This window comes from Coptis chinensis, chromosome 8, assembly GCF_015680905.1.
Source record: "Coptis chinensis isolate HL-2020 chromosome 8, ASM1568090v1, whole genome shotgun sequence".
In the NCBI taxonomy this organism is placed as follows: Eukaryota; Viridiplantae; Streptophyta; class Magnoliopsida; order Ranunculales; family Ranunculaceae; genus Coptis; species Coptis chinensis.
This window is the reverse complement of record NC_141463.1, coordinates 49,509,120-49,535,272: the sequence shown is the minus strand read 5'-3', so window position 1 is coordinate 49,535,272 and position 26,153 is coordinate 49,509,120. Positions and strand designations below refer to the sequence as shown.

The 26,153-nt window shown below is 39.0% G+C and overlaps 1 protein-coding gene and 1 pseudogene across 1 annotated transcript; one reads left to right on the top strand and one right to left on the bottom strand.

Moving 5' to 3' along the window:
- Positions 1-265: 265 nt before the first annotated feature.
- LOC147481794 (small nucleolar RNA R71) lies at positions 266-359 on the bottom strand (annotated as a pseudogene).
- A 14,111-nt stretch (positions 360-14,470) lies between these two features.
- LOC147481793 (uncharacterized) lies at positions 14,471-16,163 on the top strand. The gene has a single exon (XM_086577830.1). It carries the CDS (start codon positions 15,108-15,110, stop codon positions 15,894-15,896), a length of 789 nt encoding a protein of 262 aa, XP_086433956.1. The 5' UTR covers positions 14,471-15,107; the 3' UTR covers positions 15,897-16,163.
- The last annotated feature ends 9,990 nt before the right edge of the window (positions 16,164-26,153 follow it).

The window sequence follows — 26,153 nt, the reverse complement described above, 5'->3', positions numbered from 1 at the left end:
TAATTTGTTACCCGTTTTTCATGGTTTAGACCATGAAAAACCTTATCAGCACATGTGTAGGATTGAACAAGTCATAACAACATTCCACCATCCTACGGTTGGTGCGGAACAAATTAAACCGAGGGTATTCCCTTTCACCTTAGCCGATAAAGGCGTCTTGGTTAACCGCCCAAACGCCTAATTACGTGGACTCGTGGGCTAAACTTGTTCAATTTGTTTATGAAACATTTTTACCCACCCCTAAAGACGGATGAGATGCTTTCCAAGATTCATTTCTTTTGACAAAATCCTCATGAATAATTTTCAGAGGCTTGGAATCGTTTCACCGATCTCCTTATAGAGTGTCCACATCATAACTTAGCTTAAAGACACGTTAGTTCGTGCCTTTTCAAAGGACTTCTACACCACCATAAAGAAGTCCTTGACATAATGAATGGGGTAGTTTCTTAAGTAAAGGAGCCTCGGAGGCTTATAAATTTATAGAGGATCAAACTAAAGTTTAAATAACAGGGGGGGGTAGGCGATATCCATTTGCTCCACTAGTTCTTCTAATACAGTTAAGGCGCCCGGTATGTTTGAAATTAAACACGATCCCCGAGCTTAAAACTCTAATCGAATCACTCACTAAAAAAAAGTAGAGGCCATTTCTCGTTCAACACAAGCCTATCCCGTCATGAATGTAAATTCAAATCCATGTAGTTTCATTTGGAGCCCCACGAGCATCCCGACTTTCATCGTCCTATAGCCTATGAACGGGCTTGTTCCATTAATAGTGAACCTAACGCCCTTGGAGACAAAATCCCAACTTCGGTTGGAGAAATAACCAACACGCCACACCTCCGGTACAATAATCAATATGTTAGGCCAACGCACGCGGTTTATCCAAGCTCCACCATGACAAGGACGTGGTCGGGGTAATTTTAATAATTATAACAACCAAGTGCAACCTCGACAAGGTCAAGCACAAGGTCAATGTAGTTATAATAATTATAATGCTAATAGAGGTATCGATTCGTAAATAATAACTATCAAAATCCGCCCATAAATAATTCATGCGAGATAGTTCAGTCCACACCACCCGTGACTACTACACCCACACAACCGGATCGCCTTGACACCTTCATACAAGTGAGCCAAAAACTTTTCCAAACTATGGCTCAATCTAACCAACAAAACTTCTACAATCCGTTAATAATTTAAGCCAACGGTTGGCCCAAGATAAAGCCCAACCCAAAGGTGTGTTTCGTGTCACGCAATACCTAATCCTAAAACAACAAACACAGCCTTTGAGGTAACCGATAATACTAGTAATGAATATGAAAATGTAGGTGAGCTAAAGGCCATCACCACTCTCCGATTCGGGCAGAGTGGTTGATAACAAAGTAACTATGCCTATAGTTACCCCACCAAGAGTCCCTACACCGCTATTTTACTAGATACCGAAATAGAAACTGAAGAGCCTACCCTTTGTAGAGGTACCGGTTATAACACAACCTAAGAAACAGAAAGCCAAGGTTAAACATCCAGGTGATACCATTGCTAAATATAGACAGAAGCCACCGTTTCTACAAAAATTAGCCATGTTAACTAGGGATACTAATTATGAGGAGATTAGGGACGTTTTCAAGAATCTAACTATAAACCTTCCCTTCCTCGAAGTTATTAAAAACCTACCACACCATGCTAAGTTTCTTAAGGAGTTGTGTACTACTAGGCGTAAGACCAATATACCAAAAGTCGCCTTTTTAACAGAACAATTCCCAACTCTATCGAACATAATGGAATTGTTAAGTACAAGGACCCACGGTAGATCTCTATCTGACAATGCACCTTAGGAGATTCTTTCGACGACGACGCGTTATTAGACACGGGGGCTAGTGTTAACTTACTCCCGTTTTATTTGTATAGACAAATAGGTCTAGACGAGATGCAACCCACTAAAATGGCGTTGCAATTAGTGATCGATCGGTCTATTAAGTATCCTAAGGGTGTGGTCGAAAAATGTCTTTGGTAAAAATTCAGGATTTCTACTATCCCGTGGATTTTGTAATCCTCGATCTGAAGTCGCTAACGACTCTGTCCCGATCATCTTTAGGCGTCCTTTCCGGCAACTGCCAACGCGCTCATTAATTGCCGCGATGGTTCAATGTCCATGTCTTTTGCCCATCTCTTTGTTGAAGTAAATGTTTTAAAACAAAGACACATTTACCCGATTCGATCTATGGATGGAGAGGTTAGCATGATCGAGAGCTTCAGCCAAGATTATTTCAACAACACGTTCCCCGATAATCATATGCCCAAATTTCTTTCCTTTGGAAGTTAGGACTCCAACATTTTCATCCCTACACTAGTCGATACACATATTATGGATGGGGGACGAGATAGATGACTTTCTCAAAGATATTGTGGACTACCATAGTAATGTGGATATGACCAATCTAGATGAGGAATTCAAGGAGTTTCTTAGAGCGGTGATGATTCACCCTATCAAGAACTACTTTGCACAATATCCACCTCGACTCCCTCCTTCCACCCTTTCAAAGGAATCTCGAGTTTGCACTCGATCCTTTTGTTTCTTTCAGGCTTCATAATTTTTAAATCCACCTAGTAAACAAATACTGGGAAAAGAACAAAGCATTTGACACCTTCATTTTCAGACTTGAAACAGTCCCTACCTACACCATGAATGAGTTTTGTGCTAAACCCACATCCTCATTGTTTAGATGCTTTCCTTCTCCAACTTATCCATATCCACCATTTTTTCCACAACCATTCACTTTTCCACACTTATTCACTAGGACACCCTCTCGTTCAAAAATGAAAAAGAAGGTGCATGCTAGGTTACGCTATAGGGTTATCCGACTTCGTTTTCAGTTCACTAGGTTGCGTCATAGGAAATCTTGGTGCTTGATTGTGTTTGGATATGTTTTCTGTGATATTTATTTATGGAATGATCCACAACTATTTCGGTTATTGATATATGATAAACTGCATATTCAGACATATGTTTAAATAAAGTCTCGAGTATCTGACTATAAACGACTCAACTTTTGTGTTTGGTGCATTTCCTTTCATTTCCATATATTGGTGAGTGCACCATTAAGGTAATCGGGCCCTCCCTATGAAGTGTGTGGCTGTAAGTACCGGATCCTAAGTCCACGTTTAACATAATTCACGTTTTCCACTCTTGCATGTTTTCTCGGATTTTTTTTAGTCATGTTTCTCTATGGAGTGAATTATGTCCTTATTGCTTATTATTTTTCCTTATAAAAGTAAAAAATATTAAATAATAAATATAGTAGCCTAGGAAGTCACGGGAATCTGACTTTAAAAGACCCACTTAAAAAACAAATTTTCTAAACTTTGTTGTAAAAATTTGTTTATGGTGGGGTGGTGGTGTGTTTCGATCCTAGAATGTTTTATGTCCCATTAGAGTTGTTTAGGCCATTTAATTGTAATTCGATTTGGGTTGACATATTCTATGAATTTAGAGTTCATTCGTTAGCATAACGTACGTCATGCACGCACTTCGAGGCATTTTCCACTATCTTATATGTCATCTACGGTCGGAATAGAGTGTTTTATGGATCATTGGATTGGAAATTCTCTCCTAATCATTTCCATATTTCATTCACAAAAATCGGACCGGTAACGAAGCGGCAATTTTAGTTTGAAGTTGCGCAAAAAATCGAAAAATTCAAAAATTTCGAATTGGGCTTGGGCCCAACCTGCGCACACTGGCAGCGCACCTGCTCCCCTTACCTCCACACTAAGTCGTGATTTCATCTTTTCAAAACCACCATTAACAACCACCAAGCTTCAAAACCTAAAAAAAAAAAAATTAAAAAGAAACCTAAACTAACCCACGCCAACCATCAAAAATCCACTTCAAATCTTCTCTAAATCCTTCCACCACCATCTCCACCAAGTTAAAAAACCACCGAAAATTTCAAATTTGTGAACTGTTGTGCCACTACCAAGCCACCACCACTGTTTTTTCATTCGGTCGACTAAAATTCCAACACCACATCCTATTTAAACCCCCACTACATTCCAAACACTCCAATGGCTCAACAACGTCGAATTTTGCCGGAGCAAGCATATACTGGCGACCACTTCGCCAGTTTTACGGTGACGAAATGATTAGTAGAGACTGGAATAGCTTGTGGTACTCGACCGAAGCCTTTTACCACGAAGACTTAGTCCGATGGTTTTACAATACGAGGGAGTTGGAGGGGAGTAGAATTTTTGTTATGGTGGCGAAGAGGAGGAAGGAAATAACTACTGGGTTGTTGGCTGAGATTCTAGGCATTCCGCCTAGAATCCATTTGGATGTCATGTTACAGGAGTCCCAATATAATGGGGTAGAGCCATTGATGAACGTGACAGTTATCGAAGGGAACTACAATGCGAGCTCGCATTGTGTTCGCCAGGCATCCCTTAGAACCAACCCCGGCCGCAGCGATTCGATGGATTGGTCGGAACGCGTCTGGGGAAGGAGAAGGTCGTCGACATCGGTCCGAAGCTGCCTCCACATTTTATGGATACTCAGAGGAGAAGACGAAGTTCGTATCTTGGAGTTTTCTTAGCATAATTAGGGGAGTAGGGAAGTCATTTGCACCTCTCCCTGTGTTGATAACCAAGATCATCTTTGAAGTTGAGAGCAGCTCCGCCCCGATAGGTTTTACATCACCCTACACCGAAATCCTCGTATCTATAAGGATTGTGTCCAACGAGTTTGGAGGTTGCGAGGATAGGGTAGGCGGCGAGGAGGATGGTGGAAATGAGAATGCCTCGGAGGATGAGGAGGACTTGACTTGTTTTTGATCGATGCCTTGGAGAGGTGTTGGTCGATGCGTAACGCATGGCTGTAATTCATCGTGGCATCGCGTTCACTCAACACTATCTGCGAAGACCTCCGGACTCGACAGGCTACTATCCATCATAACCGAGATCCGATCCCAGCGGGAGGACGGCGGTGGGAACAGATGAGGACTGACCTAGAAGAAGCCCGGTTTGCCGGGCCGACATGCTTGCACGATTCCCACCTCACGGGGATTCTCCTTCCGAGGACACACCATCCATGCACGAGCGCCGTCGCCGAAAGGCGAATGGTCTTGGGCCGATCGAGAGCTTCGGGGAGCCATCTCTCCGGCGTGTGCCCTCCGCTACCGATCTTGAAGTAGTTAGGGATAGTATAGTTTGATGTTTTTTTTATTTGCAGTTTTATTATTGTTAGTTATTTTAATGTAAGGTTTAATTCCGTAATTTGGATTTTGTAGTAAAAGGGCATTTAATGCCAATTTTAATATAATGTCGTTATTTTTATTGTGCGTGGTTGTTTAATATTCATCCCACCTTCCCAAATTGTTTGGGGGTGGTGTTATCTATTCCAGCATGATTTTTATATGACATTCGTTTTAGAAGTTATTGCGGAGTCAGGGTGAAAATATGGCCGTTTAGGCATATCTATGAATAAGTATTATGGTAGGATGAAATCTCGATAAAATAGGTAGATTCTATCCTAAATTCAACCTAAAAGATACTAGGTTTGTTTTAGAATCAAGAAAATGAGTTGTTTCCGTTTTCGGGTTTGGAAATTTTAGTATTTCCGGAAACTGCCGTAAAAACTTTTTAGCAACTTAAAACATATATAAGCTTCATTCATTCTACACTCACAACCCACACTGCACCTAACTTCCATCACTCACCTTTCACTCCCACGTTTCCCGCGTTTCCTCTCATTTTTCGATCTTCAAGACACCTCGGGCGACTCAAGGTGAGGAGGGAGCGCCTTGCCTCTACACATTTGTCGAATTTTATGCAGGCTTTTCAGCAAGGTAAAAGCGTGACTTGCGCTCAAACATTGGAATTCCAAATCATCAGAGCGCACTCGCGTCCAAGTGGAGCGCACTTGCGCCCTGACTTCCGTGGACCAGAAAAATTCCAGTTTTCTGCGGGTTGTTCCCGGGTCATTCGCAGCTATTCCAGAGCGTCATTTTGAGATGACTTCTCCTACATTGATACCGGAACAGTCTTTCGAAGATTTGTTCCAAAGCACTACTTATGGTGCTTGGTTTCGTGAGGCGATCACATACGTTGGCTGGGAACCGCTTATGGTAAGACCAAATGCACTTTATTCTCCAACACTAGCATCTTCTTTTTACGATAACTGCATTTTCTTTGAGAGACCAGATGGAGAACACACTTGTTCTCCATCAACATTGATGATGAACCAATGGAAATTACCAGATTCTTGCTAGCATTTGTTCTTGGACCTGCTATGCCTACGGAAATACAAGACCTATGGTGCTATTGGGTAGATAATATGTATGTCTACACTTATGAGTTTTTGCATGAGTCCTATGGGGTAGGTATTTTCTGTATCTAGGACCAAGGGGAATATAACGTCGCCTTTGGTAGCCTATCCATGAACATAGGAACTATTATGTTTTGGATCATGCTAAATATTTTAGGGGAATGACATTTTTCTTCTGTGAGTGATGCCACTTGCGGCATCTTCCTTGCTTTAGCCACGGGACGTATGTGCCATGACCTTCCCCGAACCTTGATGTCTAGTTTAGCACGAGCCCATAGCATGAGGCATAAGTATCTTCTTATGCCTGTTCTAATTTCCCGTATTATGTTATGTTTCTTTCCCTGTTTTTGTACACGTTTCACGGATTGGATTACGTCGACCATTAATCGCATGACGACCCACCAATAGTATTATTCGATCTTTCGCATTACAATGACTTGGCAAGGGTGGAGGATACAACCTCATCAGGTTGCACCCTACACCCTGTCAGACCAAGTGGCACTTAATATGTTAGCAATAATAGATGATAAATGGCGGGAAGCCTGGCAAATTATCATGGCATGGCAGGACGCGAAGGAACCTCACTTCTTTATAGAAGAAGATGATGAGGAAGATGACGAATAAAGCAGGAGATAAGGTAAGTTTTAATTCTAGTTAGTGTCTGCTTACATCCCAAACAATTTGATTCTTGTTAACCCCATAATGGGTGGAACTCTTATAGAGTGCGTCAGTTTTTTATTTCCTATATTAGTACGTTCTAACCTTGTTTTGCAGATGTTCCTAAATTTCACGCGCTTCAATGGTATTTTTCCTACCCTCCTTATTTAAATGCTTTGAGGACAAAGCATGATTCTTGTTTGGGGGGGGGGGGCATAGAAACACGTGTAATTAAGGCATCTGTTAGGATAATATGCATTTGTTTTCTAGTTAAAATTTCAAAAATTCAAAAATATAAATAAATAAGTTCATGCTATACACTTAGAAATATTGGTATTGTTTTCCTTCTCTATGCTCTTAATAATCTAGAAGTCTCACGTAGCTTTTGCATTAGAATAATTTTTAGAAACTTAGGTTAATATGTATGTAATAATCTTTGCATCTATCTATAAATATATTACATGAGTATCTATGATTGTTAGCATGAAGTTTTCAAATCTAGGCTAGAGTACTTATTCTACAAATCTCGTGAGAATATAGCCTAAAGCCTTATATGAGTGAAACATTTGAGAAATGACACAAGGGCTTAAGTAAAATCCGGATAGAGAAATCACACGTCCACTTGCTTGATCACTATGCCATATCCTAAGCGAGAATTTAGGCCCTCTTTGGATCGATATAGCCAGAAATTCAAACCTATGAATTATTTTTTCCGCTAGCCCCCTCGAGCCTTTCTTTTTAGCCTTTCATAAACCACAAATCCTTTACCCTGTTACAAAACAAAACAAAATAAAAATTCAACCTACCCAATTTAGATAAGTCCGAGAATAGAATGAGGAAAAAAAGAAGAAGAGAAAAACCTGTGTAAACAAAAGTTAGTTAATTGGTTCAGAAAATAAAAAAAAGAAGTTTCCATCCAAAGAAAAGAAAAAGAAAAATAGAAATAAAATAAAAACTCTAAAAAAATAGAATAAAAGGAGTCAAACGCCAAAGAAAAAGAAAAATAAATATATGGCTAAGGATGGAAACAAAGTGTAGAAGCAAAAGTAAATAACAAGGTTTTCTCTAGTTACATAATATGAAGACTCTATTATCTCAGACTTGTCCTTTTTGAATATCCATTTCCTTCCTTCTTAAACCATCTCCTAATCCCCGCAACACCTAATAAAGACCTCTAGCTCAATTAGGAATAGGTTATTGTGATAGTAAGTGGCAGATGTGTTTGATCGACTCCGACTTCCTTGTTGTCATTGAATTGTAAGGTAAAGTGTGCCCATCGCCTTAATCGGAGTAAATAAACTTGAGTCTAAAAATCGAGTGTTGTATCTTGACTATTATTGTGAGAACCTACTTGGGGGACGCTATTCCGAAGTTTCAGAAAACGAACACGCTAGACATTTCATAGTATTACTCATTGAATATATGTTTATTGTAGATGATTGATTATTATGCATATATTAGCTTAGGTTTCGACTTGATTACTCTATATGCATTGCTAGTGAGAGGTATAGTTAATTTAGAGCATGAATAAAGGAAACAATAGTTTTATTTCTTAGTCGTTGTAGTATAGATGAAGTTTGTGAGTACCTTCACTGGAAAACTCTCACGAGGGCTATAACTCGGCCCACTAGGGAATTCCTAGTGGTTTAAGGCCTTGTTGCAGATATGGTCAATGCAATCGCGACTCAGTAAACGAGTAGATAGATAGAACTCCATTTTTGGTCACTTATTCTAATTTCTCATCTTTGCTTGAGGACAAGCAAAATGTTGTTTGGGGTGGTTTGATAAGAGCCCAAAACTGTAGTTTTAACCCTCTAACAGTCATACTTTTTAGACCAATTATGTGAGTAATAATTAAGAGTTAATAATCGACACGTGTTTTATGCATTTCGGGCTTCAAAGTCCATTATGTGCAGAAATGTGCCACTTTAGCGAGATAAAGGAGCAAAGGACGGTTGCTAAGGAATCCTGTGATTAAAGGTCAAGATTCAAGAAGACAAAGTCTTTCTAAAGCCCGGTCAAAAGCTGAAAAGTCGACGCGGGCAGGAACAGCACGCAAAGTCAGCAGAACTTCCGAAGGCCGTATCTTTGGACTCAGACCTCAGAATTGGGCCTACCTTATACCAAAACGACCGGCTCGGAAAGGGATTTCCAATGGTCTAAGCCTTGACCCAATCAGAGGAGCAGAAGTGGATGAAAAGTCTGTTGAAGCCAACTGCAGCTGAAGAGGCCTTTTTGGGCTGAAAGAATTGGGTTTTGGGCCTGATTCTCTGGCCCAAAACATGGCTCCAACCCCATGCACGATTTTTGGATCTGAAAGTATAAAAACAAAAGCTTAGCTCTTTGTTAATAGTAGATAGGGTAGATAGTTAATGGTAGCTAGTTAGACCTAAAACTATAGATAATTCTAGATCTAGTTTTCATGTAATAAAATTAAGTTTAGTTTAAATTCAATTATTGTTTTAGATTAATCTTTAAAATCATTGTTCTTCATTAGTTTGATAAATAAAATAGCTAGTTTGTCAATTTCGATTCTTGTCATTTACAATTGTTTAGATCTAAATTCTCTTATTACGTAGATAGCTAGACCTAGATTAGTTAGATTATTAATTTAGTATTTGAATCATTGTTTTATTATTCATTAGATTAATAAAATAGTGTTCTCCATAATCTAGTTTCATTTTCATTAATTGTTTAATTTCAATTTGTAGATTTAATTATTTGTCATTATTAGTTTAATTCAATTATTGCATTAGTAGTTTTTAATTGAGTTTAAACAAGCAAAGTTTTAATCTTTATATCATGTCTTGTTTGAATTCCATTGGGAATGATAGCGTGATGATTCTCGGCTAAACCTCCATTTGAGGGGTTTGAGAAGCCTTGATGAAAGCTTGATCCCGATTATCGTAGAGCTGTCGTAATTTCCTTTCCACTCTAGAAATGATTAGTTCACCATGAGAATGGGTGTAATCGTTCACATGCTAATTATGAATTGGTAGAAATGCCATGTGTAATTAGGGATTAGGAGTAACCAGATTGTTCTGCGTAGCAGTTCAATTCGGATTACGACGATTCGTCGTTAGTAGGATTAAGTCGAGTTAAGGTGGAATCAATCCCCCTCAACTCCTTATCATAGAATCGATGTAGCATTCCCATTGTTGTTCTAATAGTCGACTAGTTGCATCTTGTGGGTAGTTGCATCGTAGTCTAGTTGCCATTTAAGTAAAATCTCTCATTAGACTTTAGTTAAGTTTACTTATACGTAGAGAACACAGCATGCGGAAGGACTAGGAGTGGAACGAATCACTCTACTCTACTATATCTCATAGGATTGAGAGTAGAAATCTTTGATAAAATTTAGGCACGTAAATTAGTTTTGGTTTACTTACGTTTTGAGAGTCATCGTTCATTTCGTAGGTGTTGATCTTTTATCTTTTATCAGGGGTGCCATAGAAATATGTGTAATTAAGGCATCTGTTAGGATTTAGATATGTATAATATGCACTTGTTTTCTAGTTAAAGTTTTAAAAATTTAAAAATAAAAATAAAAAGTATGCTATATACTTAGGAATATTGGTATTGTTTTCTTTCTCTATGCTCTTAATAATCTAGAAGTCTCATATAGCTTTTGCATTAGAATAGTCTTTAGAAACTTAGGTTAATATGTAGGTAATAATCTTTGCATCTATCTATAAATATATTACATGAGTATCTATGATTGTTTGACAGTAAGTTTCTGAAATCTAGGCTAGAGTACTTATTCTACAAATCCTGTCAGAATGTAGCCTAAAGCCTTATATGAGTGAAACATTTGAGAAATGACACAAGGGAGAATTAAAATCCGGATAGAGAAATCATACGTCCACTTGCTTGATCACTATACCATATCCTAAGCGAGAATTTAGGCCCTCTTTGGATCGATATAGCCAGAAATTCAAACCTTATGAAATTATTTTCCGCTAGTCGCCCCTTTGAGCCTTTCTTTAGCCTTTCATAAACCGCAAATCCTTTACCCTGTTACAAAAATAAAACAAAAAAAAAAAAAAAAAATATCAACCTACCCACTATAGAATGAGTCTGAGAATAGGGTGAGTGAAGAAAAGAGAAAGGAAAAACATGTGTAAACAAAAATTAGTTAGTTGCTTCAGAAAACAAAAAGAAAAGAAGTTTCCATCGAAAGAAAAGAAAAGAAAAATAAAAATAGCAACAAAATAAAAACTTTAAAAATAGTATAAAAGGAGTCAAAAAGCCAAAATAAAAAGGCTAAGGATGGAAACAAAGTGTAGAAGCAAAAGAACAAGGGTTTCTCTAGTTATGTAATATGATGACCCTATTATCTCAAACTTGTCCTTTTTGAATATCCATTTCCTTCCTTCTTAAACCATCTCCTAATCCCCGCAACACCTAATAAAGACCTCTAGCTCAATTAGGAATAGGTTAGTGTGATAGTAAGTGGCAGATGTGTTTGATCGACTCCGGCTTCCTTGTGTGTCATTGAGATTGTAAGGTAAAGTGTGCCCACTGCGCATTTAAGTAGCAAAACTTGAGCAGAAAAATCAGAGTGGTTTTTGCCTTGACATTTATGTGAGGACCTACTTAAGGACGTTATTCTGAGTTTTCATAAACGGACCTGCTAGTGCATTTCATAGTATTACTCATTGTATATATGTTTATTCGTAGATGATTGATTATTATGCATATATTAGCTTAGGTTTCGACTTGATTATTCTGTATTCATTACTAAGTGAGATGCATATAGTTGATTATTCTGTATTCTGTATTATGCATATATGCATATATTATGCATATAGTTGAGACATAAAGAAGGAAACAATAGTTTTATTTCTTAGTCGTTGTAGTATAAATGAAGTTTGTGAGTAACTTCATTGGAAAACTCTCACGAGGCTATAACTCATCCGCTAGGGAATTTCTAGTGGTTTAAGGCCTTGTTGCATATGGTCAATGCAATCGCACTCGGCGAAACGAGAGTAGTTAGAACTCCATTTTTGGTCACTTATTCTAATTTCTCATATTTGCTTGTAGACAAGCAAAATACTGTTTGGGGGTGGTTTGATAAGAGCCCAAAACTGTAGTTTTAACCCATTAACAATAATACTTTTAGACCAATTATGCGAGTAATAAATAAGAGTTAATGCTGATTACGTGCTTTTATGTATTTCAGGCATTGGAGTCAATTATGTACATAAATGTGCCACTTTGGCAAGATAAAAGAGCAAGGGTTGGTCGCTAAGAAGTTCGGTGATTAAAGGCCAAGATTCAAGGAGAAAAAGCATTTAAAAAGCCCGGTCAAAAATGAAAAGCCAAAGTCAATGCGGGTAGAAACAGCGCACAAAAGTCAGCAGAACTTCCGAAGGCCATATATTTGGACTCAGACCTTGGAATTGGGCGTACCTTATGTCAAAACAACCAGATCGGAAAGAGATTTCCAAGGGTCCAAGCCTTGATCCAATCAGAGGAGAATAGGTGGACGAAAAGTCTATTGAAGTCAAATCCGACTGAAAAGGGCTCTGTGGACTGAAGAAATTGGGCTTTGGGCTCGATTTTCCAGGCCAAAACATGGCTCCTCAGCCCATGCACGAAAATGTTGATCTGGTCTCCTCCATTTCAAGACACAAGACTTAACTCTTATGCATCAATTAGGTTAGGTAGCAAGTAGCCATTAGAGATAGTTCTAGATCTAGTTTTCATTCCATTAATTAGTTTCATACCTTGTTTTAATTTAGTAGTTTGAATCAATTATTATTTATTCATTAAATTAATAAAGTAAATTAGTTCTTGATAATATAGTTTCATTTCATTAATCATTGTAGTTTCGATTCCTAGATTTAGTTCTTATCATTGTTAGTTTCAATCGATTCTTGCATAATTAGATTTCCATTTGAATTGAAATAAGTAAATTCACAATCTTTTATTGATGTCTTGTTTAATTTCATTGGGAAATGATAGCATACTGATTCTAGGCTAAACCTCTATTAGAAGGGGTTGAAGAAGCCTTGATGAAGCTTGATCTTTGTTAACTTAGAAATCGTCGTGATAATCTATTCAATTCTAGAAAGTAAGTAGTTCACCATGAGAATGGGTTTGGTTGCTTCACATGCTAGTTATTAATTGGTAGAGATTGCCATGTATAATTAGGGATTAGAAATACCATTTTGATATGCGAAAGCATTGAAATTTGGATCACGACGAATCTTTGTTAGTTGATTAAGTCGAGTTAAGGTGGAATCAATCCCCCCTAATTCCATATCATATAGTCAATTTAGAAATTCCGTAGTTTGAATTAGCGTATCTTGTTATTTGAATTCACATCGTAGTATAATTCCCTTCATAAAACTCTCATTAAATTTTGGATAAACCAATAGTCGTAGAAAACATTGAATACTAACGAACTAGGAGTGGAACGAATCTTTTACTCCACTCTATTTTGATAGAATCGAGAGTAGAGAAATCTTTGATAAATTAGACACGAATTCAGTTTTAGTTTTACTTGCGTTTGAGTTTCGTACTTATTCGTAGGTAAAACTATTCATTTTTACGTTTATCACCAAACGCAGTATCTCTGGTTCCAAAGCAAATTGGCATATAATATTCTTGAACAAATAGTGAGAAGTTAATTCCCTAAAGGCTTAGTCCATTGTGGATAATAAATAAAGAACTGACGCAAGGAAAATATTCGATTGCAAGCTAGGTGAGGAACTTTATTGATAACTGGAGCGAATAAATAATTCATAAAGAAGCATGAAATAACTATTTACTGATAGTACTTGTGGAGGGGCTTTGCGTTCCATGATTTGCTATGAACATTCCCTTCAATAGTACGTAAGTAGTAAAAACCAGTTCGGCTGACCTTGTCGATAATGTAGGTCCCTCCCAGTTGGGCCCAAGTTTGTCGTTATGCTCTAGGATCTCACGCAAAACCATATCACAAGATTTGAAAGCTCAAATTCAGACTCCCTTGTCATATGATCTTTTCAGAATCTGCTGGTTGGCAACCAAGCACAATGCGACACCTTCCCACTTTTCATCTAGGAGATCCATTTCTCTACATAATAATTCCTCATTGTCTAGTATGTGCACAACGTTCGACTTTTGAGTGGGGGCTACCAGTTCGGGAGGTATGACAGCTTCAATTCCGTAGGTTCGCTTGAGCGATTGAGGCAGAGAATCGATAAAATCGAAACCAGATCTGTCGTGAATTTAGAATCCAACAATGAAGGCCTCAAGATTAAAAAGGAGGCATTGGATGTTGTTCTAAATCACTATGAAGGCAATGGTTCTTACCAAAAGGGTGTAGCTTCATCTGATGAAGAAGAAGATCTAACTGCTAAACAAGGGTGGTTGAAAAGAACGAACCAGATGAACACAAGTGGGGATGAGCAGACCGCAATTTTGCCACTGGCAAGCATGAACTTCGCGGCAAGTAAAGGTATGGGCATGGATTCAAGGAAAGAAGATGCAATCTTTGAATATCGAGTGGTGCAAACTCGAACATTCATGCCGAACGAAAAAGGTGGGGATGACTCGACCATTGTTACTCGACTGGTGCAAGATTGTGATGCTGATATGCAAAGTAGAGGGGCTGGAACTCGTTCACCTCTTGATGTTGTGCAAAGTCGCGGAATTGAAGTCGAGAAGACGAAACCAGATGAACTACCAGCAGCAATGAATGGTAAAGGTCGAGCTGGTGAGACTGTAGCAACTTCTAGAACTGTAGTAGTAGGGATAATCACTGCAGAGACTGCTGATGTACACATTACAGATAAAAAAACAAGTTTGGGGGAGAAGCATCAAGCATCGAATGACGCTACATCATTGGCAGAGATGCTTGGCAGCAATGTATAGATGCTGGAAATACAAATAAAGAACCAATGCGACTGAAGAGTTCATGGGCAGATGTTATGGGAAAAAGTCAGTAGGAAGTTCAGCACTATCGTACATTCCTACAGCTACAGTAAACGGTAAGCCAGTTATACATGTAACAAGCGAACAGTTCTCGTAGTACAACAAAAAATTCAAAAACTTAGTTGTTAGGTATTTTGTTGGAAGAAGGTTGAATTATAATTATGTGAAGGATGTTGTTAGTAGAATCTAGGGAATAAGAAATTTTGTAATGAAGCCTTATGGGGATGCAATGTATACTTTCAAATTTGAAAATGATGAAGAGAGGCAATCTATATTAGACATAGGGTCCTTTCATATTGCCAACCACTTGTTTGTAGTGAGGCCTTGGAAGACTTTTGTTGAGGCAGAAGCTAGGGAGCTTCGTACCATTCCAATTTGGGTGGTTGTTAAAGGTCTGCCAATGGAAATGTGGATTAAAGATGGCTTTAGCCAAGTAGGGAGTGCAGTCGGTATACCTATGTTCACAGACAGGCTAACTGAGAATATGTCAAGAACAAACTATGCACGAGTATGTGTCGAGATTGACACTGATTGCCCGTATCCAGATGACATAACAGTGATACTTGATCAAAGGAGAGCATACAATGTGTCCTTTGAATATAATTGGAAACCACTGAAGTGCTCGGGTTGCAAAGTCTTTGGCCACTCTGATCATAAATGTCCAAAAGAGGACACAATGAATACTAAGAAAGTGTGGTTACAGAAGACATGTGTTGGGAAGAAGGAAGAAGGGAAGGGAGTGACAGAGCAGCAACAAACTCAACAACTCGACACCGAGAAACTCAAGGGAGTACAATCAGAGAACAAGGAAGTTCAGGAAGTACACACTGTTGAAGATGAAAGTGGGTGGAAGTCACCCAGTAGGAAGCAGAGGTGTAAGGAACAGGCGAGTACAAATGAGATTGGAGAGGATGGCTGGGAAACGCCACCTAGGAGGCATATGATCAGGACAAAGAGTAGTGAGGTAAGACCGTTCTTCTGGAGACATCGGTACTGATGGCTGGAAAGGAGAGAGAGCAGGAACCAAGGAAGGCAGCACCTGTAACCAACAAGGGCACAATTATGGATGGCAGCAAATATGCGAGGGTGTCCAGAGAGATAGCAGAATGGGGCAAGAAGATCCTAAAGGGCTAGTTTTTTTTTTTTTTTTAGTTTCTTTTTATAGCAAAGGTATCTATTGTGAGCATCATTATTATGATTCCTAGTTCATTCGCTGAGGATGAAAGGAAAACTAGCATATGAAGATGCAAATGATGTTTAAGAATGTAACGACCAAATAATTTCTTTTTATTGAGAAGGGGTAGGGGACCTCCATAAAAACCTCGCTTATCAATCAAAAAAAAAAATGGAGACTCACCAGTCGATCGTCTGGGTGTAGTTCAGTACACCCATAGGACCTTAGGTAGTTCCTCAACCCAAAAACCCTTTGCGTCATCTAGTTTGCGCTTCATGTTATCCAAAATAACCCTATTGGAGGCCTCATCCTGGTCATTGCCTTGTGGATACCTTGGGGTTGAGAAAATATGGGTGATGTGTAACTCTTCGCAGAGCTCGGCCATCGATCTGCCAGCGAACTATTGCCCATTATCTGTGATGATGACCTTGGGTATGCCAAACCTACAGACAATGTTGTTCCAAATGAACTTTCTGACATCCTGTTCTTGAATGAAGACAAGGGGAACTGCCTCTATCCACTTGGTGAAGTAATCCGTCGCGACCAGTAAGAATCTGACATTGCCAGGGGCGGGTGGAAAGGGTTCTACAATGTCAATACCACTGCGCAAATGGCCATGGGTTGGCTAATGGGTGCAGCTCTGTCACAGGAGCATAGATAAGAAGAGCATGCCACTGACACTTTTCACATTTGCGGGCAAAAACTTGTGCATCCTTTTGCATGTAAGGCCAAAAGTACCCTTGCCTTAGGATCTTGAGAGCGAGTGTTCTGCCCCCACCGTGGTTGCCACAAATTCCTTTGTGAACCTCTCGCATGACCTATTCAGTGATGTCTGGGGAGGGACATCATAGGTGAGGCCCCAGAAATGACTTCTTGTATAGATCATCACCAATGAGGATGAATCTTAGTACCTTTGCAAGCAGGCGCCTTGCCATGTTCCTATCCTATGGGAGTGTCCCGTCCTTGAGGAATAACGTAGACTGTTGTAACAGTGGGTGCATGGATGCTAGGTCTGTCCTGGAACTCTATAGGGATAGAGCGGGACTCGTTGTTGCCCAACATTGAGGCAACATATGCCAGCGCATTTGCGTGTCAATTTTCTGATCGAGGCAGCTGATAAAACTAAATATTCTCAAACTTTCAGGTATTTAGCCATTCGTTCATCTTTGGCATAATAACCTCCATCAACTTGAAACACAACCAGCTGTGAGTCACTAAAAATAGTAAGGTGTGTTAAGCACAGGTTGAGAGCCATTGTGAGGCCAGCAAGAGTCGCCTCATACTCTACTTCATTATAAGAGGCATTCTAACCTAACTAAATAGATTTCTCCAATCGCACGTTGTCAAGAGTAACTAACACAGCTCCAACTCTTGCGCATCTGTCATTTGAAGATCCAACAACAAACAGTTGCCATCTAGAGGGTGGCTCCCAAGGGTCTAGACGCGCACTTGGAGATTCCGGCAGGATACTATCATCTGAACTAGGGATTGTTGAGTCGTACCCAGTGTAGGTCATTAGGAAATCTCCCAAGAATTATGCTAGTGCCTGACTTTTCTCTGAGATTCGTGGGACGTAGATTATATCATACTCTGACAGTTGCACGAACCACTTAGCTAACCTTCCTAACTTGTTCGGTCTTTCCAGATCTGATCGTAACTGGTATTCTAAGATTACTCTGATAGTGTGGGACTAGAAATATGGTCGTAATTTCTCTACCGCAAAAACGAGAGCTAAAGCGACTCTTTCGACTTTAGGGTACCTTGTTTTTGCCGGTAGGAGCGTTCGACTAAAGAAATAGATAGGTTTTTCAACCTTCTTTTCGTTCACACGTATCAGTATAGAACGTATCATAGTCAGATGAAGAGAGATAAATAACCAAAACTTCTCCCTCAACTGGTTTGGAAAGGATTGGTAGTGAGCCCAGGTACATTTTGAGCTGATCGAATGTTTTATGGCAGTCTTCCGTCCATGTAAATGAGGTATTTTTCACAGTAATTGGAACAGAGGTCTGCACTTTTCTGAACTCTTAGAAATGAACCTATTCAGAGCTGCTAACCTGCCTGTGACTTTTTGGACCTCTTTCATGTTTTTAAGAGAATGTATTTCTATAAGCATGCGGATCTGATCTGGGTTTGCCTCGATTCCTCGCTTAGAACTAGATACCCTAAAACTTCCCTGATGAGACAGCAAAAGCGCATTTTGCTGGGTTGAGTTTCATGCGATACTCTCGCAGAATGTCAAATACATGTTTCAGGTGAGAGAGGTGATCTCCATGTCTTAGGCTTTTAAACAAGAGATCATCTACTAATATTGCCTATCAATCCCTCGAACATCTTGTTTACCAAATGTTGGTATGTGGCGCCCACATTTTTCAGTCAGAACAGCATGACCTGATAACAGTATAGACTATCCTCGGTTATGAAACTATCATACTTATGGTCTTCCTCATGCAATAGGATCTGGTTGTAGCCAGACGACCCATCTGTGAGGGATAACAATTCATATCCAGCCATTGTATCCACCAACTTGTCAATTTGTGGCAGGGGTAACTGTCTTTTGGACACGCACGGTTTAGATTTGTGAAGTCAATACAGATTCTCCATGACCTATTCTTTTTACCTACTGGGACAATGTTGGAAATCCAGATGGGGAAATTGGATTCCCTGACAAAATTAGCTGCCTTCAACTTTTCAACTTCGACTTTCACTGCTTTGGATTTGTCAGCACCTGTTTTTCTTAGTTTCTGTTTGACTACTGCAACATCACTGCGGACATTTAGCCGGTGGCATGCCACATGGTGGTCAATTCCTGGCATTTTTTCGAATGACCAAGCAAATACGTCCTTGTGTTCTCAGAGGAAGTGTATTAGAGCCTGGCGCTCTTCAGAACTCAACAAGGTGTTGATGAAAGTGGTTTTGTGCTAGCTTCCTCAAACGATTTCCACTTCCTCTAACAGCTCCAGTGAGGGGGGATCCTCCCTCTCTCTTGGGACCAAGTCCGGCAGAGGGGGATCCAACTGTAATTGCTATTTGTGGGTTGCTCCCAAGGAGTGGGGACAACTTTGTCTCCAGAGCGTAGCATGTTTTGGCAACCACCTGATCTCCTCTGATTGTCTCGATTTTCCCATTTTGTGGGAATTTTAGACATTGGTGATAGGTGCTGAGAACAACGCGGAGTCTATGCAGCCAGGTCCTGACCAGAATCATATGATAAGGTGTGTTAGCTTTTACCACAACAAAATTTATGATAAGGGTTACCAGACAGGTAAATACGAGTAGCTGGACCTCCCTAACTTTTAGGGCTTTGTCTCCGCTGAATCCATATAGGTTGTAGTTGGTGGTGACCATCTCTGAGTCAGGAATCTGCAGTTTTTTGAATGCATCATAGTATAAAACATCTGCCAAACTTCTTGGATCGACCAATATGCGATGCAAATCGTAGTCTCCAAAAGAAAGTGTAAGAACTAGTACGTTCTCATGCGGACTCTGGATACTGAGACAGTCAGCTTTAGTGAATAGAATTAGTAGATCTTTGTAGGGTAACGTATTGACTTAAACACAATCCGCAGTCAATTCATTGTTTATGATCCTCATTTGTTTAGCGACGTGCATTTGATATTGCGCACCTTTTTTTGTGACATGTCCACTTCCCTTGCTTACCTTTCCTGAAATCATGTTTATCTAGACGCGGCCATTGAGTGGTCCAGTATTTGGGGGATCCTGAACTGACGTGATAATCTCTTCAGGTTGTACTGCGTTCACCTGGTCGTGTGCTATGAATTGCTTCAAGTACCCCCTCTCAATCAGATCATGTAGTTCATTTTTCAGGGTCCTACAGGCCCTTGTGGAACTTGTAGTAAGTCCACTGGTCTCTGGTAGCCATGGAGGAGGCTGGCTTGAGAGGAGATGGCCATTTGAGGTAGCTCTGGTTCTTGATCGAGTCCAAGACATCGTCTGGCATTTTATTCAGAGGAGCAAAGTTTCTAACCATTGAGGGAATAACTTCTTCAGCTCTTTCCATCTGTGGCTTCTTTTGCGATTTTCCATCTCCATTGTTGGCCAAATTTTGGTACTGACCTCTTAGCATTTGTCCCTTTGATGGGGATTCAGCCCTTTGGTAACCATATGGCAGTCTCTCTTTTTCTTTTGAGGTGAAGAGTTCCCGGTCCCCTCTCGTAGGACCAAAGGGGTTGCCTGATTAGTCTTCTTTGCTTCCTAACGTCTATTTAGGACATCTTCCTCCCACCCTACATGAGTTTCAACTCTATCTAGGAGTTCCTCCAAATCACGGGGTGGTTTTCTGGAGAGGGACCCGAATAAGGCGTTGTTTTCGTCCAACCCTTGTTTGAAAGCTATTATAGCAGTCTGTTCATCACAAAACTCTATCTGGATTGAAATTTCCATAAATCATTGCATGTAGGATCTCAATGCCTCTCCGTCCTTTTTCTTGATGTTGAACAATGCATTGATCCATTTCGGTTAGTGCTTGTTGCACGAGTATCTGTCGATGAAGGTTCTAAATAGCTCTTCTGAGGACCTGATCTACCGCTCAGGTAACCTGTGGTAACACTGGAGCATGGATCTAGATAGGGAATCTTTGAACTCTTGACACATGATGTGGTCACACCTTTCATATTGTCCCATGGTGGCACAATATCTGAATACATGATCCATCGGATCTGACTTACCACTGAAGATACTGAACTTCGGTTGCCTATAACTGTGGGGATAGGGTTTTCTCATTACTCGTGATGAGAAAGGAGATCTACCTACCCCCATTATAGCGGATTGATATAATGTAAAACGCTAATTTTACCAATGAATAAAGCGATGAAACTCTAAACGAAAGTAAAACTAAAACTGATTTGTTACTAGATTTATCAAAGATTTCTACTCTCAATCCTATTGAGATATAGTGGAGTAGATGATTCGTTCCACTCCTAGTTCTTTCACATGTAATGTTTTCTAAGTCTAATCAATCTTAACTAAAGTCTAATGAGAGATTTACGAATTATAAACTACGATGCAACTACCCACAAGATACGACTAATTAACTACGGAATGCTGCGTTGATTCTATGATAAGGAATTAGGGGGGATTGATTCCACCTTAACTCAACTTAACTTACTAACGATAATCATTAAGTAATCGAATTGAATTGAATCGCTACGCAGAACAATTGGTTCTTCCTAATCCCTAATTACACATGGCACTTCTACCAATTCATAACTAGCATGTGAACGATTAGACCCATTCTTATGGTGAATTAATCGTTTTTAGAGTGGAATAGAAATTACGACGACTCTACGATAATCGGAATCAAGCTTTCATCAAGGCTTCTCAACCCCCTCTAATGGAGGTTTAGCCGAGAATCATTCCGCAATCATTTCCATATGAATCTAAACTTTACTAATTTAACAAACAATACTTGAAATCTAATTAATAATTAAGAAATGATATCAACAAGAATTTAAACTAGATCTATAAATGTAATGACAAAAAAAATTAATTGAATAATAATAAACTATTTTATTAATCTAATCAAATGAATAACAATATTTTAAAGGTTTAATCTAAAACAAGGAATGAAAATGAAACTAAACTTAATTAAAAACCATTAAAACTAGATCTAGAAGTTATTCTAATGGCTACTTTCTATCCTAAGCTACTAGATATCTTAAGAGTTAAGTCTTCTTTGTTGATAAGGAGGAAATCAGATCCAAAAATCGTGCATGGGCTTGGAGCCATGTTTTGGGCCGAAAAATCGGGCCCAAAACCCAATTTCTTCAGTCCAAAAAGGGCTCTTTAGCTGGATTCGGCTTCAATAGACTTTTAGTCCACTTCTACTCCTCTGATTGGGCCAAATCTTGGACCATTGGAAAGCTCTTCCCGAGCCGGTCGTTTTGACATAAGGTAGGCCCAATTCCAAGGTCTAAGTCCAAAGATACGGTTTCGGTTTGTACACTGTTTCTGCCCGCGTGGACTTTGTCTTTTCAAGGTCTGAGTAGGCTTTACAAAGGCTTTGTCTTCTTGAATCTTGGCCTTTAATCACAGAACTCCTTAGCAACCAACCATTGCTCCTTTATCTTATCAAGGTGGCACATTTCTGCACATAATTGACTTTGAAGCCTGAAACGCATAAAAATACGTAATCAGTATTAACTCTTAATTATTACTCACATAATTGGTCTAAAAGTATGATTGTTAAGGGGTTAAAACTACAGTTTTTGGCTCTTATCACAGATTGAACAAGGGAGTCTTGCATTTTTCTTCCTTTACCAGTCATCCTATGCATCAGACTGATCAGGTTGTTTTTCTCAGTGGTAGAAAGTTTTTTGGTCTGGATTCTTTTATAGTGTTGGGGTTAACATCATTATCCTGGTCAATTGACTCTGATCCTAATGCTGTATCCGAGTTCTCATCCGAATTACTGTACTATAATTCTGATGGTTTGCGTCGAACTGGATCCCCACACCTTGGGTTCCTAGCTCGACCGCCCTCTAGAAGGTTGTCACCATCGAGATCGATGAGCGGCTCCTTCCCTGTGTCAGACTGATACAAATGCCTCAGCAGCTGTACCTCTCGCTCAAGGTTGCTTCTTTGTTGTTCCAGAGCTTGTAATGCCTGACTTCCTTGAATAGACTCTGGGTTGGTAAGAATTGCGTTCTCACCATTTTGGCATTCTCCTTGAGTGTCATTACCAGGGCCTGCACCTGGAGCAACTAGTCCATCGGTGCTAGTTACCTATCCTTAAAGGGGATTATTTGCATCATGTTGATCGACATTCTTCCCCCCTTCAGGCATCTCATGCTCTTCTTCTCTGACAGCGATGCTGGGGGTGGTAGCGCCACCTTTTGTTTTCTTAGTTCCTGCCATCACAATGTTAAGTGTTTTTTTAACTAAATCAGTTGTCGAAGCGAATGTTTACCTGCTTTCGTCCCCACAGTCGGCGCGAAAAGATATAGGGGATTTTCTGAGTATCCCCTGATCCTCCTCTGTGCCTTGTGATTCAGAACATTTTTCTTGATGGAGAAGGGATGAGATGATTTAGTGTTCATGGTTGAACCTCCTGGCGGCTGCCTACGTATCTCCTTGTTTATTTAGAAGAATCAAACCCTATTTTGCGTAGTTCCTAATAGCGAATTCCTATGGTTTATATAGGAAGAGCCTTGAGAGTCCTAGGGTTAGGGTTAACCTCACCACTTATGAGTTCCCTTTCATCTTTGGACTCTGCTTTCCTATTAGGAATCCTCTCCTTATGAAAGTCTGAATCTGGACCATATCTTCTTAGAGGTAGGTTTCCTTATTGGTCATAATATCCCATCACATATGGGAAGATTAGATATAAAAGGTAACTCTTAAAGATATGTCATTCTGATTCCTTCCTTATCATCAAAGATCGCCGCCCTCTCCAGTTTCTTTATGTTCAGGAACTATCTTTATCAGTTCCTAACTGCTTGGATAACTGGTATATTCAGAGGCGGGTCGTCACGTGATTAGCACATGCTTACGACACACTCGTGATAAACACGAGATAACTTATTCCCAGAACTAATCCGATGGTTCTCATCTTATTCCAGGTATCCATAGTCCTAGGTCATTTCCCATCCACGTGTCATCTAATCAATGACGGGAAATCCCCCTTACAACTATCAACACCAAGAACATAACTGACTAGCTATGGACACATAAAGGGAGGTTCTTATTGCATTTTATGGCAACTCAAGTATCATAAAGGGAGGTTCTTACAACATGTGATTAGATAATGAGGTGCAGCTCAAATGGGACTATTGAGGATTAGATGACTCTCTTAGAGCACTGAGTATCATAAATGTGCTATTGAGATGTATATAAGTTCATTTCAGAGCATAATGTGCTTGTGGTTTGGCATACAAAGAGGGATGACATATCAAGTTGTCTTTCCAAACAATGCAAGTCACAAGAATGAGCATAATGATTTTAAAAGTTTTTTTTTTTGCACACATGACACAACTAATGATGGAAACAACATTGAAGTTTTCGAAGTGCAGTTATGTATAAGATAATAAATTAAAGAATATGACGGAATGGAGGCTCTTCTTGATATGTTTTTTTTTACAAAAACATTGATCGACATTCCAGTTTTAACAGGCAAAATATTTAAAAGCTCTCGGGTGTATGCTCGGGGTCGAAAATCTAGTATATATATTAACATTAAAGCTCCCACAAGGGGTATGTTTCTAGCCATCTTAAAATTCCACGTCATCAACTCCTATTAAAATGGGAATTCATCTCCTATTGACAAAAAGAAATTCTAGCACTTCTAATTAAAACGAAAATCCTTCTCCTATTAAAAACGGGAATCACACTTCCAAATTAAAATGGGATCCCTCCCCCATTTAAAAAACAGGTTTTTAAAACTTAATTAAAATATTTTGTTGAGAAATTAAAATGGTTTTTGAAAACTTGATTAAAACAATTTGTTAGGAAATTAAAACAGGTTAGCGACTAAAACATGAATCATGAATTGTTAAAAAAATTATGTATGTATAGTTATGATTGTTGAGCAAGTTTTTAGAAGAGCCGGTGCGTATGCATGGGTCTACTTTCTAGTATATATATATATATATTCCCATACTAAAAAGTATATATATACAAGGCCCTTCTAGAGTGCGAGGGTGCACCCAAATTTGGTATGCGCAGGATTTTCAAGCACACATTATGAAGGGTAAAATCGGAAGAACTGGGTGAACAAGTTTTCATTGCGTCACTAAGCTACACATTAAACCGCTAGATGTAGCATACTCCTGTTAAACTACTAGATGTAGCATATAATGTAATATCCAACAACAAATGACATATTGTATTGTAATTACAATGCCACTAAACTACGCATTAAACTACTATATATAGCATACTCATATTAAACTATTATATGTAGCATATAATGTAGTATCCAACAACAAATGACATATTGTACTTTACTTAGGGGTGCCACTTTTTTTCAATAATATGATTTTTCCGAAATCCAATCCGATATTTTTTTGAATTTGGCAAGGATATCTGTGTTCCGATTTCTGAAATTCCGATATCCGAATTTTCCAAAAAATAATTGGATAGGAATTGGATGTGTTTTCAAAATCCAATCCGATCCGATTTCAGAAATTTTAACATATATTATTGTTAATTTCAAATATAGTTACTAAATCAGAACCACAAATATGTTATCAACCAAAACAAATAGAACCTTGTCTTTTCTCTCACACCTTCAAGAAATATAGACTGTCATTTTTGTGTCTCTTTTGCTCTCTCATCTCTATTTACTTGATTAATACATAAACATATTGGAGAGGCATGTTGAATAAACATGTTAAAAGGTTTAAGTTGTTTATTGAATTAATACATTAACTGGTTCAAAATAATTATATTAACTTGATAAAGATGGTTTTCTGAAAAGAGAATCTGATTATATGGTATAAATTTTCGATTCCTTCTGAATTTTGCAAATTTTTTCCAATTTTTTGAAATTTCCGAATTCGAAAAAAAAATTGCACATCTGAAAAAATTTGGATTGGAGTTGGAAAAGATATTGTCATCCGAAAAAAAATGGAAATTTTTCTGAAAGCCCTTGATCCGAAGTCACCCCTAATTGTACTACATGAAAAATGAATTGAACCACTACATGTAGCATACTCTCTTTAAGCCATGATATGTAGCATATAATTTAGTATCCAAGAACAAATGTTTACTGATATTATGATGCAGAGTGTAGAGGAAGGAAGATACAAGTTGCACTATAAATGTCATGAACCTGTTATTACTCACCTCTCATTTGCAGATGACCTTTTAGCTTTTATGCATGGAGAAAAGGATACAACTATCTGTCTACAAAAAATTTGGCAAAATTCAAGCAGTGTTTGGGGCTAGAAGTGAATGTGAACAAAAGTCAAGTGTTTTTTGCTGGGTTGGATAGTTCTCAATGTAATGCAATTTAGAGTGCATTACGATTCCCAGTGGGTGAATTGCTAGTGAAGTACTTAGGGTTACCACTGATTACTACAAGGTTGACCTTTTCAGACTGTCTACCATTGTATGAGAGAG

Coding starts and splice junctions, on each gene's coding strand:
- LOC147481793 (XM_086577830.1), top strand. CDS start 15,108: ATGAAGCCTTATGGGGATGCAATGTATACTTTCAAATTTGAAAATGAT.